The following is a 16,142-nucleotide window of genomic DNA, read 5'->3' on the forward strand; positions in this document are numbered from 1 at the left end:
AGAAAAAGAAGTGATATCCAGGATGAGCAGGTCCATCAGGTAGAAGGTAGGACGTTTCTACAGCTCAAACCCAGTGAAGAGTTGAGCTGCACTGACTCTGGGCTTTATATGTCTTCAGTGATGGTGCTGAGGTGACGATGTTTTAGAAGCTATTCGGAAAGAGGGGGTCAGTTACAGTCTACAGACAGAAAATGAAACAAGTTCATTGTTTTAATTTTGTCTTTTTTTGTCTCCTTGTCTATTTTTGCTTGGTTGGGAAGACTCTGCTTCTTTGGTTTGTGTATGTGGGGGGTGTATATTGTATATACTGAGAAATCGAAATAAAATCTCATAAAAAAAGGAAAAATTCCAAGATTTTTCCCAGTATGGTCCAGAGGGGTATTCTGTGATGTTATGGGGTAAAACTGTGTTGGTATTTCATCAGAATTCCTCAACAGCTAACACACACGTTAACACGGGAACTGGTGTGATGCAGTCAGTGAAAACAATCAGCTTAAGTATTGTATTAAATAATAAGGCAATATTGTATTGAGACGCAGCCGTGGTCGGGGCTACTCTCAGGTGAGCAGCCAATCAAATGCTTCCCAGGCGGTGACAGTTCATGTTCTGCTTGGCTCATGTGAAGGATGGAAAAGTCTGCATGAATAAAGGATGTTTGATCTCTTGTGTCCCCTCCCCAGACATGCAGACCGTCCGGACCACTCTGGCTTGTCTCGGTAAAGGTTTCACCTCTGCCTCGTTCACATGTGTCTACCTGTTTACCGGAGAGCTCTACCCCACCGTCATAAGGTACGATCCCCAACAAAAAGCTCTTTGAGCAGGGTACATAAGAGCTGGCTGCTCACAGAAGTCCTGTGGCTGGACTGTAGGCTTAGGAGTTCATGTCCAGCAGTTATGATCATGTGATCTGACTCTGGTTAAGTTCATGTCCAGCAGGTATGATCATGTGATCTGACTCTGGTTAAGCTCATGTCCAGCAGGTATGATCATGTGATCTGACTCTGGTTAAGCTCATGTCCAGCTGGTATGATCATGTGATCTGACTCTGGTTAAGCTCATGTCCAGCAGGTATGATCATGTGATCTGACTCTGGTTAACTTCATGTCCAGCAGGTATGATCATGTGATCTGACCCTGGTAAGTTCATGTCCAGCTGGTATGATCATGTGATCTGACTCTGGTTAAGTTCATGTCCAGCAGGTATGATCATGTGATCTGACTCTGGTTAAGTTCATGTCCAGCAGGTATGATCATGTGATCTGACTCTGGTTAAGCTCATGTCCAGCAGGTATGATCATGTGATCTGACTCTGGTAAGTTCATGTCCAGCAGGTATGATCATGTGATCTAACTCTGGTTAACTTCATGTCCAGCAGGTATGATCATGTGATCTGACTCTGGTTAAGTTCATGTCCAGCAGGTATGATTATGTGATCTAACTCTGGTTAACTTCATGTCCAGCAGGTATGATCATGTGATCTGACTCTGGTTAAGTTCATGTCCAGCAGGTATGATCATGTGATCTGACTCTGGTTAAGTTCATGTCCAGCAGGTATGATCATGTGATCTGACTCTGGTTAAGTTCATGTCCAGCAGGTATGATCATGTGATCTGACTCTGGTTAAGTTCATGTCCAGCAGGTATGATCATGTGATCTGACTCTGGTTAAGTTCATGTCCAGCAGGTATGATCATGTGATCTGACTCTGGTTAAGTTCATGTCCAGCTGGTATGATCATGTGATCTGACTCTGGTTAAGTTCATGTCCAGCTGGTATGATCATGTGATCTGACTCTGGTTAAGTTCATGTCCAGCAGGTATGATCATGTGATCTGACTCTGGTAAGTTCATGTCCAGCTGGTATGATCATGTGATCTGACTCTGGTTAAGTTAATGTCCAGCAGGTATGATCATGTGATCTGACTCTGGGTTAAGTCATCTGGATAAGGATCTCAGCCAGAATCCATCCACCATCCGAACCGCTTATCCTGCTCTCAGGGTCGCGGGGATGCTGGAGCCTATCCCAGCAGTCATTGGGCGGCAGGCGGGGAGACAGCCTGGACAGGCCACCAGACCATCACAGCACCAACACACACACACACACACACACACACACACACACACACACACACAGCTAGGGGCAATTTAGTATGGCCGATTCACCTGACCTACATGTCTTTGAGTCACCTGACCTACATGTCTTTGGACTGTGGGAGGAAACCGGAGCCCACGGAGGAAACCCACACAGACACGGGGAGAACATGCAAACTCCACACAGAGGACGATCTGGGACGACCTACCAAGGTTGGACTACCCCAGAGCTCGAACCCAGGACCTTCTTGCTGTGAGGCGACCGCGCTAACCACTGCACCACTGTGCCGCCACCGTGCTGCCCTCAGCCAGAATCATTCAGGCGTCAATGCAATCTGTCCTGCATGGCCACACTGATGAGGACATTCTACCCAGAGAGTAAAACCCTCAACCCTGCAGTCAGTATTTTAATGTACTGCGTGTCATTCTGAAGGTTTATACTACTCACCAAACTCTGACATGAGCCTGGTGAACCAGTCACTGTTGTTCCATTCACACCAGTTACAAATGCATTGTTGCCAAATGACTGCATGTGGAACACGACACAAGACCAAGTTTCCGTCTTCCCACCCGCTGTTTAACTTTCATAATACGCAAGACAAATGGGATCTGACGCCAGCGCACACCACATGGCCAGTTATGAATACCAGGTGTATACACAGAGGGCATGATGGGATTTTTCGTTAATAACAGATCCAGGTGAAGGTCACAGTCATACCAGGTGCAAACTGGACGTGGAAGTCTTTAGTCGGACTGGCAGGTGCCAGGTGTCAGTGTGTGTGTTGGTGTGATGTGAATAAGAAGCAGGTTGCTGATGCACTCTGAGATGAAGGTTCCTCTTATCCAAAATGACACCATACTGCCTCTCCGTTTAGTCACATGATCCAATGCCGAACCATAACAGAACCAGTCAGCCTGTCCCACTCCTGTGTCCCCCCTTTTTTTCTCCCCACTTGTACTTCGCCAATCACCCCACTCTTCTGAGCCGTCCCAGTCTCTGCTCCGCCCCCTCTACTGATCCGGGGAGGGCTGCAGACTACCACATGCCTCCTCCCATACATGTGGAGTCACCAGCCGCTTCTTTTCACCTGACAGTGAGGAGTTTCACCAGGGGACGTAGCACGTGGGAGGATCACGCTATTCCCCCCAGTCCCCCCTCCCCCCCGAACAGGCGCCCCAACCAACCAGAGGAGGTGCTAGTGCAGCGACCAGGACACATACCCACATCCGGCTTCCTACCTGCAGACACGGCCAATTGTGTCTGTAGGGACGCCCGACCAAGCCGGAGGTAACACAGGGATTCGAACGGGAGATCCCCGGGTTGGCAGGCAACAGAATAGACTGCCATGTTACCCGGACGCCCCCCCACTCCTGTGTTTTTAAATCCAGAAATCTGACTGACCTACTTTGTTTTGATCAGCACCACTCGGTAACACTTACTGATATTTGGGGCAGCAGAATCTTGCATGTTGACACTGCCATTAGTGTGTGTGTGTGTGTGGGGGGGGTGAAGTATTGATTAATTGTAAAGCACTTTGAGTGCCTGTTGCAGCTAGAACAGCGCTACATAAAAGGCAGTCCATATTTACTATTCACAGCATGATATTAACTAGTCATATAAGGACACTGGCTAGTCATATTATGAGATCAATCAATCATATTATGATATTTATTAGTCATGTTAGGATCTCTACTAGTTGTTATATCAGCTAGTCATATTATGATATTTACTAGTCATGTTATGATATCAAACCTCGTGGACCCACCATCCACGGGGATGAGCATTGGGGTAGGGTGCAATGCAGGCCGGGCAGCAGGCAAAGGCGGGGACCGGGGCATGCTGACTTCTGGCATCGCAGATTGGTCCTTGGGATGTAGAATGTCACCTCTCTGACAGGGAAGGAGACTGAGCTGGTGCGGGAGGTGGAGAGGTACCAAATAGATAGAGCTGGGCTCACCTCCATGCATAGCATGGTCTGTGGTACCAAATTCCTGGAGAGGGGCTGGACTCTTTACTTTTCTGGAGTCGGCCAAGGTGACAGGCACCGGGCAGGTGTGGGGATACTCACAAGACCCCGGTTGAGCGCTGCCTTGTTGGAGTTCTCCCCAGGGAATGAGAGGGTCACCTCTATATGACTGCGAGTCGCTGGGGGTAAGGCTCTAACTGTTGTGTGTGCTTAGGCATGGAATAACAGGTTGAAGTATCCCACCTTCTCTGAGTCTCTGGGTGGTGTCCTGGATAGTGTTCTGCCTCGGGACGCTATAGTTCTGCTGGGGGACCTGAACGCTCATGTGGGCAATGATGGAGAAACCTGGAGGGGCATGATCGGGAGGAACGGTCTCCCCGATCGGAACCTGAGCTTTGCCTTGTTATTGGACTTCTGTGTGAGTTATGGATTGGCTATAACAAACACCATGTTAGAATATACGGTAATTCATAAGTGTACTTGGTACCAGAACACTTTAGGCCGAAGATCGAAGATAGACATGTTGCGGAACAATTTGGGTCTGACACCCTTAAAATGGTGAGGGAATATGAAAAGATTGCTCGGAAGATTGCAGAATACAGAAACCACTTGCGATTCAATCTGAGATGCAGACAACACAGGCTCAGACCAACTAGCCTGCGCCTGTGTACCACAATGAAAGGACATAGAGCAGACAGAATCATAGAGAAGGCACAGAATCAACTCCTGAATGAAAGAGTGAGACAGGTCCATTTTGCTATTGAAGGGCTGAAGGAGAAATCTGACCAACTACTCCAGCAACTAACATCCCACTTGCCTGGTGCAGTCTTGGAGAGGATCACTGATTTCACCAAGAAAGCCCAACTATCTCAACACCACAAAACCAAAGAAAGGCAGACAAGGAAGTTTCAAAACTTACAGCGTCGGACCAGCAACACTAGCCAAGCAGATATACTTACCTGGAGACAAAAGACAGAACATCCCACACAAAACGGAATGCAGAACAGATGGATCAAGAATCTGTCGGACAAGGCACTTTCCCAATCAGAGAAGGAGGTCTTAGCCAAAGGACTTGAACATCGCCATGACACCCAAACAACTACCTATAGTTGACCTCATCACATCCACAGAATCAGCCATAAGGAAAAACAAGCTAACGGAAACCAAGGCGGAACAGCTTAGATTAAAGGTATCAGCAGCTCTGTCCAATGCGAAACTCCCTCCTTCCAACCTAACCATGGAGGAAAGGAAAGCCGTGACAGCCCTGAGCAAGGATGAAAACATCACTATCCTTCCAGCAGATAAGGGGAGATGCACGGTTATCCTCAACACAACAGACTACCACACCAAGATCACGTCATTACTCAGCAACACCGACACCTATGAACCTCTGAGATGCGATCCTACTAGTGGTTACAAGAGGAGAATAATAGAATACCTACAGAAACTACAGAAAGGAGGAACCATTGATTGGATACAATACCACCGTCTCTACCCACAAGATAACATTCCATGCATATATGGACTCCCTAAGATCCATAAAGATGGAACCCCCCTCAGGCCCATCGTCACAGCATAAACTCGGTCACGTACAACATTGCCAAACATATAGCCAACATCTTGACCCCTTTAGTGGGCGAAACACCTCACCATATCCAAAACGCCATTCACTTCGTGGACAAGGTCCAAGGCGTAAAACTGGAACTGGATGAAACCATGGTATCCCACGACGTGACCTCGTTATTCACCTGCATCCCAACTATGGAGGCTTTGGAAACTGTGAGGCAACGTTTGCTACGGGACGACACCCTCCACAATAGGCCAACCTCAGCCCAGACCAGATTTGCCAACTACTGGACCTTTGCCTGAACACTACATATTTCCAATTCAGGGGCCAGTTTTACAGACAGAAGCACGGCTTTGCAATGGGCTCACCAGTATCGCCCATTGTGGCCAACTTATATATGGAAGAGGTAGAACACAGGGCCCTGAACTCCTTCAGAGGAACACCTCCGAGCCACTGGTTCAGATATGTGGACGACACATGGGTCAAAATCCAAACACAATAGGTGCAAGCATTTACCAAACACATCAACTCAGTGGACAAGAACATTAAGTTCACAAGGGAAGACGTAAAGAACAACAGTTTGCCCTTCTTGGACTGTGACGTCCACATTGGGGAAGACAGGAAACCTACACACACAGACCAATATCTACTTTTCGACTCACACCACCCTCTGGAACACAAACTGAGCGTCATCAGAACTTTGCAACACAGAGCTGACAATGTGCCCAGCAACACTCAGGCCCAACGAGAAGAATACAAACACCTAAGGGGAGATTTAAAAACCTGCGGCTACCCCAGTTGGACCTTTGTGAAAACTGCAACACGTTCCAAAAAGACCAACCGGGTGAGCGACGAGGAGAAAAGGAACAGAAGGAAGAGCACAGTCATCCTGTATGTTTCTGGGGTCTCCGAGAAACTCAGGAGAATTTTCAACAAATGCCGCATCCCTGTATACTTCAAACCCAGCAACACACTCCGACAAAGACTGGTTCATCCCAAAGACCGTGTACCACACACCCGGAAAAGCAATCTGGTGTATGCTGTACAATGCAATGAGGATTGCACTGACCTATACATAGGAGAAACCAAACAACCACTACACAAACGGATGGCCCAACACAGAAGGCCAAACTCCTCAGGACAAGACTCAGCAGTCTATCTACACCTAAAGGAGAAGACACACTCCTTCGAGGACAGCAACGTACACATTTTGGACAGAAAAGATAGATGGTTTGAAAGAGGGGTGAAGGAAGCATCTATGTGAAACTGGAAAAACCATCCCTCAACAGAGGAGGAGGTCTGCGACACCACATATCTCCCACTTACAATGCTGTCCTTTCATCTCTACCCAGGAGACTCAAGAAGCCTAGCCTCCAAGAACAACAATCGGTCACTAACGGCTCCAACCACTCTCATGACCACTGAATAATGAAGTCGAAACTAACACCCCCAACCACCGTCGCTGCTAAACAAATGCAAATCAATAGTTCTGATGGCGACGGGCGTAGCTGGACATCGCAGCACAGGAGAGCCACGCATATCAATAGCTCCGATAACAACGACGCAGCCAAACATCGGTACACAAAAGAGCCAGTCGTATCTATGGCTCTGTTAGCGATGGGCGTTGGTGAGACTAGCTTGGTCTAGTCAGAAAGGCACGAACTGAGGAAGCCTCTTGGATGAGAGGCGAAACGTCTTCACGGATATATACCAAGTCCAGTTGCACTTGATTCAACTCCTTTGGATAATCGAAGATAGACTTTTGGTCGTATCATCAGAGCTGGGGCCGTATGCTTTGTACACTTAGGTGAAGAGAGGAGCAGAGCTGTCAACTGATCACCACCTGGTGGTGAGTTGGATTATATGGCGGGGAAGGCTGCTGGACAGATCTGGCAAACCCAAACGTGTAGTGAGGGTGAACTGGGAATGTCTGGTGGAGACCGCTGTCCATGAGGTTTTCAACCCCCACCTCCGGGAGAAATTTTCGTGTATCCCGAGGGAGGCTGGGGACATGGAGTCTGAGTGGGCCATGTTCAAAGCCTCTATAGCAGTGGTGCCCAACCCTGCTCCTGGATAGCTATCATCCTGCCGTTTTTCACTCCAACCCTAATTTAACACACCTGACTCTACTAATTACCTACTGACCAAGACCTTGGCAGAGAGGGAAGCCGTCAGGCTGAAGAAGGAGGCCTTTTGGGCTTGGTTGGCCCAGGGGTCTCCTGAAGCAGCAGACAGGTACCGCGAGGAGAGATGGGCTGCGGCTTCAGTGGTCACAGAAGCACAAACTCTGGTGTGGGAGGAGTCGGCTAGGCAATGGAGGAGGACTTTCGGTTGTCCTCAAGGAATTTCTGGCAAACCATCCAGTGACTCAGAAAGGGGAAGAAGAGCTTGACTCAGGCTATGTTCAGCTAGGGAGGGGAACTGCTGACTTGGACTGAGGATGTTGTCGGACGATGGAAAGAACCCTTTGAGGAGGTCCTGAACCCAGCTAGCATTTCCTCAGTGGAGTAGGTAGAGTCTGAAGACTCGGGGGAGGCCCCACCCATATCCCTGGCAGAAGTCTTTGAGGTAGTTAAGAAGCTCCTCGGTGGCAAGGCGCCGGGTGTGGATGAGATTCGCCCTGATATGCTGAAGGCTCTGGACATTGTTGGGCTGTCTTGTCTGACACGCTTTTTCAGTGTTGCGTGGAGGTCGGGGACAATACCTGTGGAATGGCAGACTGGTGTGGTGGCTCCTATATTTAAAAAAGGGGACCGGAGGATGTGCTCCAATTATCGGGGCATCACACTGCTCAGCCTCACTGAGAATGTCTACTCTAGGGTGCTGGAAAGGAGGCTCGGCTTCTCCCCTCCAAGATACTCTAAAAGATCTCCCTGAGGGGTACCACATGAACCAGCGGAGGGCAGATCCTGAGATACCAAGCTCAGTGAGTGTGGAGAATAGTATTTGGTAGAACGACCAAGGCTGTCATTTTGGCGGTTTTGGATTTTCAAAGTTTAATAGCTTTGTGAAAAATAAAAGATACAGACCTGCCGCTCCCTGAATGCTCCTAAAATTGCATATATTTACATTAAAATGAGTTTTAGATCAATTGCACAAAGAAGTTATAAGATCTACCTAAAATGACCATGAGCGGTCAAAAGACAGCTCATAATTTGTGTGTGATGGTGTGTGTCATGTCAGTATTTATGACATGTGTTGGTCACATCATTTCCTTTGTGAGGTTCGTTGCTCTGTTCTAGAAACACACTAGCATCCTCCAGTGGAGATGTTTGATTATGTCCAACATGTCTGGTTACAGACGCCGATACAGATGCACCATGACTACCACCGAGGCATTGCAGTATTTACAGGTGTTGGACAGCGGCCATTTTAAATTGTTTGAAAATAGTATTAAAGTTGTTAAAATGTTAATTTTGGTGTCAGTTAGTTTCCTAACAGACACACTAACATGTGTAATGCATTAATATCTCAGCTGGGTATTTACCTTGACAGCTGTGATCTTGACAAACCGTAAGCAGTCATTTTGATGGCCCACGGTCATTCCATTAGTTTTTAAGTTGCGGTTGTTGTTTGGGACTGTTTCAATGTTTATTTTCCATTCTTGTTTTACATGTCACGTGTTATTGGCCTTGTTACGTTTGTTAGATTAGCAATATGTGTTTTCCGTTTCGTGTTTCAGGTAATGTTTTCACTTTTTCAATTTTGTTGTTCAAGTTCCACCATGTCTCTCTGAAGTTTAAATTGTTTAAAATAGTATTATAGTTGTTAAAATGTTAATGTTGGTGTCAGTCGTTTCCTAACAGACATACTAACATATGTAATGTGTTAATATCTCAACTGGGTATTTATCTTGACAGAATATGGAGTTTAAAAACCGGCGGTCATTTTGACTGCCCATGGTCGTTTTAGGTAGGAGTGAAATCCCGGTCGTTCTAGTGTTCACCATGTCAAAGGCAGCTGACAGAGCTAGCAGCAGTAAAGCTGAGACTGACCAGCAGCTCTAGCCAAATGCCCTGAGTCCACTACCGACATGAGTGCAGTCTCAGTATAGTGCATCCACTTAAAGCCAGACTGATTCGGATCATGTAGTCTTTCGTACTTGTTCATCTGTATTCATTTTCCTTAAACAAACTCAATAAAATCTTAAATTAAAAAAACAAAACAAAAAAAAATTAGCTAAGACCACTTACTATCAGAACAAGCTCTGTGGCGCCACTGGTGCTCGAAAAATGTTTTTTTCTTTTAACTCACTCCTCAGTCCTCCTCTGACCTCCATCCTGCTCCCTCCTGACATGTTCACCTCGTACTTTACTGATAAGGTTTCTGCCATCAGTAACCAGTTTTCTGAGCCTGACCACCTCTGTCTGCCGCTGCCAGCTAACAGTGCCTCACTCGCCTCATTTTCCCCCCTGACCAGGCAGGAAGTCTCCAAGGATGATTTGAAGCAGTCAAAAACAGACTATTATAGAATTTAGAGTCATCTTCATTGGGGCCGTAAACATTTATCAAAGTTAAGGTTTCAGATAATAACCTACCCTGGACTATAATATACCTCCCTGCAGGGTCCTTAACTACATGCTGTACCCGTAATGGAACCGATTTATGAATTAGTATCATAACCCCTCTAGCATGAGTGGTGTAAGGAGCAGACAACACTTGACCCTGCCATCGTCTTGCTATTTTGAGAACGTCCTCATCCACCATGTGTGTTTCTTGTAAAAAAACGATTTTTGATTTCCAGGATTTTATGCTGCTCATTACCTGCTTCACCTTTGTGAGTTTGATCAAACCCCTACAATTCCACCAAGTACGTTTTACCTTGCAACTCTCTGACATTGATTCCGGTATGTTATATTAGGAACCGTAGTGGAAAAGTACTTTGACAAACCACACCCACTGATGAAAGAATAAATAATAAAATGAAACCACAAAAACCCACCCTCAACCCCATACGAACCTAACGTCCACGAACTCTGGACCTCCCCTCCCATCCCATGTTTAACTACCGCTAAAACGAGTTTCTCTACCTTTTCTTTTCTTCTCGCTCCAGCTCGCTATCTTGCTTCTTCTAAATACTAATCACACAGTAATGAACTGTGCAACGCTTACAACATGTAGGCATATATAACATTAACCACCCGAACACATACACAAACCTGGAACCCGTGCATGTAGACTGGAAGATGAGGAGAGGGAAAAGTCTGTAGCCTGGTCACAAGAGTCCGCGATGCGTCGGGCCTTCCTTCCTCCGACAGGCGCATAAACCGATGAAGACTCTCTCTGTCCCTTAGGTCTAGGCCTACTGGGATGTGTCCCTGTCATTTCAGATGGTGCTTGGACATTGTCTCTCATTCAGGGTTAAGTGCATTCCACAAAAGCTGAATAGTCTAGCTATAAACCAGACTCAGTCCTGTCCAGGTAGACCTCCTTGGAGAGCTGGGTCGATGTAAGGAACCGGGAGTTTCAGTGGAAGGAGAACATTTGTGGAGGAACGTGAGGATGTTCGAGTAAGGAGGCTATAAATTGAATAAAGAAGTGGTCTGACAGATGTAGGAGGGTGACAGTCAGATAGTTGCTTGGGTTTTTTTTTCAGTAAGGATATTCGTGTCTCCCATGACAATGAGTAGTGTGTCATCATCAGGAGTGGCTGAGAGTAACATGTCTAGTTCGACTACAAAGTTTTCCAGTTGACACCCTGGTGGGCGGTATATGACAACCAAAAATAGCTTAATAGGAGGAGTAACCATGATTGCATGGTATTCAAAGGAGGAGCTGTTGCTTAGCGGAGAAAGCTTAGTGAATTTCCAGTCTTCTACTCCTCCACGCCCAACAGAACGGGCTGTGTGGGGGAAAGCAGAGTCAACAGAGAGTTCGGCCGGTGTGGCAGTGTTTTCTGGACGTATCCAGGTTTCGGTCAGGGCCAGTACCTGAATGTCTGACAGATTGGCAAGTGCTTGGACAAATTCTGTTTTATTTACACTCGATTGGCAATTCCATAAGCCAAAATTGAAGGAGGAGAGAGTAGAGGAGGCTTTCCTGAGTCAATAGACCTTCTCAGGGTTGCATTGTCTGCGACAGATGCGATTTTTTTTTGATAACCTTAAATGACAGGGATGTCCTTGGAGCACATGGTGGGTGACAGTGTATCAAAGAACTAACCAGTGACTTATATTATATTTACTAATCATGTTGTGAAATCAACTAGTCATGTTGTATTTACTAGTCATAATATGATATCAACTAGTCATGATATGATATCTACGAGTTATGTTATGATATCAATTAGTCATGATATTTACAAGTCTATCAACTAGTGACTAGCATATTTCTTCATGTTAAATCAACTAGTAATTATATTTACTACTTATAATATGATGTTTAATGTTCATAGTATTTTATAGTTGTTATGACTTTTAATACATTTGTAACATGTATTAGCGATTACGATTATTTAATAGTTATAATGTGATGTTTACTTATCATGTTATATCATGTACTACCCTGTTACTTGTTCTTAGCACTTATTGTATTCACTCATTTAAATAAAAAAATCGCCGCTCTGGTGGGCGAGCAGAATAACCCGCTGTTCTTACAGTCCGCTCGTCACGTGGCTGGGATGTTCGTATCCCAGACTCGCCGTAACCGGTCACGGCCAGAGCGTCCACGGGGTAAGGCCTTCATTAGGCCACCCTTACCCGAGGGATAGTGGGTGTAGATCGGTGTAGTGTTCGGGGACTCGTCGTTCTCCAGCGACCCCTCTGGCCCATCCGGGCGCCCGCAGCAAAGCAACTGAAAGCATTCTCCCTACGCCTCCTTCGCGGCCTGAAGGTGATGCAATCCATGCGAGGCTTCAGCTTGTAAAATAGTGAGAGCAACTGACACGAGTTTGAAGGAAGCTGGTGTTACGACTATCTCCTTCCAGTGCAAACGTGAGCCAGGGGAGTTCTTCGACAAGAGTTCCGGCCATATGCCATTGGGTTAATCGGGTGGGATGAGGGGAAAAACTAGAAATAAATTTATAAATAAAAAAATCTCTTTCTTGCGCTTTGCTCTTAGGTGCTTGTTTAGATGCACTTATGACCTCTGATGACGAGTAGTTCTCCTGATTTCCTACATTAAATGATGCACTCATTGTAAGTCGCTTTGGATAAAAGTGTCGGCTAAATGACTGTAATGTCATGTAATGTAATTATAATCGCTCATCTCATCTCATCATCAGCCGCTTCTCTGTGGTCGGGTCGCGGTGGCAGCAAGCTAAGTAGGGCACTCCAGACGTCTCTCTCCCCAGCAACGCCCTCCAGCTCCTCCTAGGGGATCCCAAGGCATTCCCAGGCCAGATTGGACATGTAGTCCCTCCAGCGAATTCTGGGTCTACCGGGGTCTCCTCCCAGTTGGCCGTGCCTGGAAAACCTCCAAAGGAAGGCAAGCTAAGGAAGGCATCCTAATTAAATGCCCGAACCACCTCAACTGGCTCCTTTCAACGCGAAGGAGCAGTGACTCTACTCTGAGCTCCCTCCGGATGTCTAAGCTCCTCACCCTATCTCTAAGGCTGATCCCAGACACCCTACGGAAGAAACTAATTTCAGCCGCTTGTATCCGCAATCTCACCCTTTTGATCACTACCTAACGCTCATGACCATAGGTGAGGGTTGGAACGAAGATTGATTGGTAAATTGAGAGCTTTGCCTTCTGGCTCGGCTCCCTCTTCTCCACAGTGGCCCAGTACAACGTCTGCATTACTGCTGGTGTTGCATCAATCCGCCTGTCACTCCATCCTACCCTCACTCGTGAACAAGACCCTGAGATACTTGAACTCCTTCACTTGAGGCAACAACTTATCCCCAACCTGGAGGGAGCAATCCACCATTTTCTGGTAGAGAACCATAGCCTGAGACTTGGAGGTGCTGACTCTCATCCTGGCCATTTCACACTCAGCTGCAAACCAACCCAGTGCACGCTAGAGGTCAAGTTCGGATGAAGCCAGCAAAACCACATCATCTGCGAAGAGCAGAGATACAATTCTGAAGTTCTCAAAACGGACACACTCTTCACCTTGGCTGCACCTTGAGATCCTGTCCATGAATATTACAAACAGAAACGGAGACAATGGACAACCTTGGCAGAGTCCGACACCCACAGAAAACGTGTTTGACTTTATGCCGAGAATACGGACACAGCTCTCACTTTGGTTATACAAGGGCCAGATGGCTTCTAGCAACTGCCCCGGTACCCCATTCCCCCCAAAGAGTGCCCCGGGGTACATGGTCATAAGCCTTCTCCAAGTCCACAAAATACATGTTGACTGGCTGGTCAAACTCCCATGCCTCCCTCAGCACTTCCGCAAGGGAGTGGAGGTCTGTTGTTCCACGGCGAGGACGAAATCCACATTGTTCCTCCTGTATCCGAGGTTCGACAGTTGGTCGGAGCCTGCTTTCCAGCACCCTAGAGTAGACTTTACCAGGGAGACTGGGCAGTGTGATGCCCCGATGATTGGAGCACACCCCTGGTCCCCCTTTTTATACTTGGGAAGCACCACCTGAGTCTGCCACTCCACAGGTACTGTCGCCGACCTCCACGCGATACTCAAGAGGCATGTCAGTCAAGACAGCCCAACAGTGTCCAGAGCCTTCAACATCTCAGGGCGAATCTCATCCACACCTGGTGCCTTGCCACCGAGGAGTTTCTTAACTACCTCAGAGACCTCTGCCAGGAATGATTTGGGCTTCCCCTGAGTCTTGAGACTCTACCTCCTCCACCGAGGACGTGTTAGCCGGGTTCAGGAACTCCTCAAAATGTTCTTTCCACCGCCCGACATCCCGAATCCAAGTCAGCAGTTCCCATCCCCGGCTGAACACAGCCTGAGTCAAGCCCTGTTTCCCCTTCCTGAGTCACTGGATGGTTTGCCAGAATTTCCTTGAGGCCAACTGAAAGTCCTCCTCCATAGCCTCGCTGAAGAATAGTAGAAGCTAGGTTAAGAGGCGAGGCGATGATCAGCGAGCAGTAGTATGGTTTTATGCCACGAAAGAGCACTACAGATGTTTGCTTTGAGAATGTTGATGGAGAAGTATAGAGAAGGTCAGAAGGAGCTGTTGTATTGTATGAGGGCACTGTGACAGTGGTGAGGTGTGCAGTAGGAATGACAGATGGGTTCAAGGTGGAGGTGGGGTTACACCAAGGATCGGCTCTAGGCCCTTCCCTGTTTGCCATGGTGATGGACAAGATGATAGACAAGATCAGGCAGGAGTCTCCGTGGACTATGATGTTCGTGGATGACATTGTGATCTGTAGTGAGAGTAGGGTGCAGGTGGAGGAGAGCCTGGAGAGATTGAGGTATGCACTGGAGAGAAGAGGAATGGAAGTCAGTAGGAGCAAGACGGAATACATATGTGTGAATGAGAGGGAGGACAGTGGAATGGTGAGTTTGCAATGAATAGAGGTGACGAAGGTGGATGAGTTTAAATACTTGGGGTTTGGCATCCGGGTAGCTTTGCGGTCTATATTCCATTGCCTACCAACACAGGGATCCCGGTTCGAATCCCCATGTTGCCCCCGGGTTGGTCAGGCGACCCTACAGACACAATTGGCTGTGTGCGGGGTGGGAAGTCGGATGTGGGTATGTGTCCTGGTCGCCTCACTAGCGCCTCCTCTGGTCGGTCGGGGCACCTTTTCGGGGGGGAGGGGCAACTGGGGGGGAATAGCGTGATCCTCCCACGTGCTATGTCCCCCTGGCAGAACTCCTCACTGTCAGGTGAAATGAAGTGGCTGGTGACTCCACATGTATCGAATGAGGCATGTGGTAGTCTGCAGCCCTCCCCAGATCGGCAGAGGGGGTGGAGCAGTGACCGGGTTGGCTCAAAAGAGTGGGGTAATTTGCCGGATACAACTGGGGAGTGCAGAAGAGAGGTGAGAAGAGAGTGCAGGCAGGGTGGAGTGGGTGGAGAAGAGTGTCAGGAGTGATGTGTGACAGAAGGGTACCAGCAGGAGTTAAAGGGAAGGTTTACAAGATGGTTGTGAGACCAGCTATGTTATATGGTTTGGAGATAGTGGCACTGATGAAAAAACAGGAGGAGGAGGTGGAGGTGGCAGAGTTGAAGATGACAAGATTTTCATTGGGAGTGATGAAGAAGGACAGGATTAGGAACGAGTATATTAGAGGGACAGCTCAGGTTGGACGGTTTGGAGACAAAGCAAGAGAGGCAAGATTGAGATGGTTTGGACATGTGTGGAGGAGAGATGCTGGGTATATTGGGAGAAGGATGCTGAATATGGAGCTGCCAGGGGAGAGGAGAAGAGGAAGGCCAAAGAGGAGGTTTATGGATGTGGTGAGGGAGGACATGCAGGTGGCTGGTGTGACAGAGGAAGACCCAGAGGACAGGAAGAGATGGAAACAGATGATCCACTGTGGCGCCCCCTAACGGGAAAAGCCAAAAGTAGTAGTAGTAGTAGTAGTAGTAGTAGTAATGATATTTACTATTTATAAGTAGTTATAATGATATTTACTTGGCACATTATAACAA

General features: G+C 47.4%; 1 protein-coding gene across 1 annotated transcript in view; it reads left to right on the forward strand.

Moving 5' to 3' along the window:
* oatx (organic anion transporter X) overlaps positions 1-16,142 on the forward strand; it is a 96,386-nt gene that overhangs the window by 48,653 nt on the left and 31,591 nt on the right. The window contains exon 13 of the mRNA XM_056284992.1: positions 681-789. Coding sequence (XP_056140967.1) covers positions 681-789 — 109 coding nt within the window. The remainder of the gene's footprint in view (positions 1-680; positions 790-16,142) is intronic.

The sequence above is a fragment of the Lampris incognitus genome, chromosome 8 (genome assembly GCF_029633865.1).
Source record: "Lampris incognitus isolate fLamInc1 chromosome 8, fLamInc1.hap2, whole genome shotgun sequence".
NCBI classification, from domain to species: Eukaryota; Metazoa; Chordata; class Actinopteri; order Lampriformes; family Lampridae; genus Lampris; species Lampris incognitus.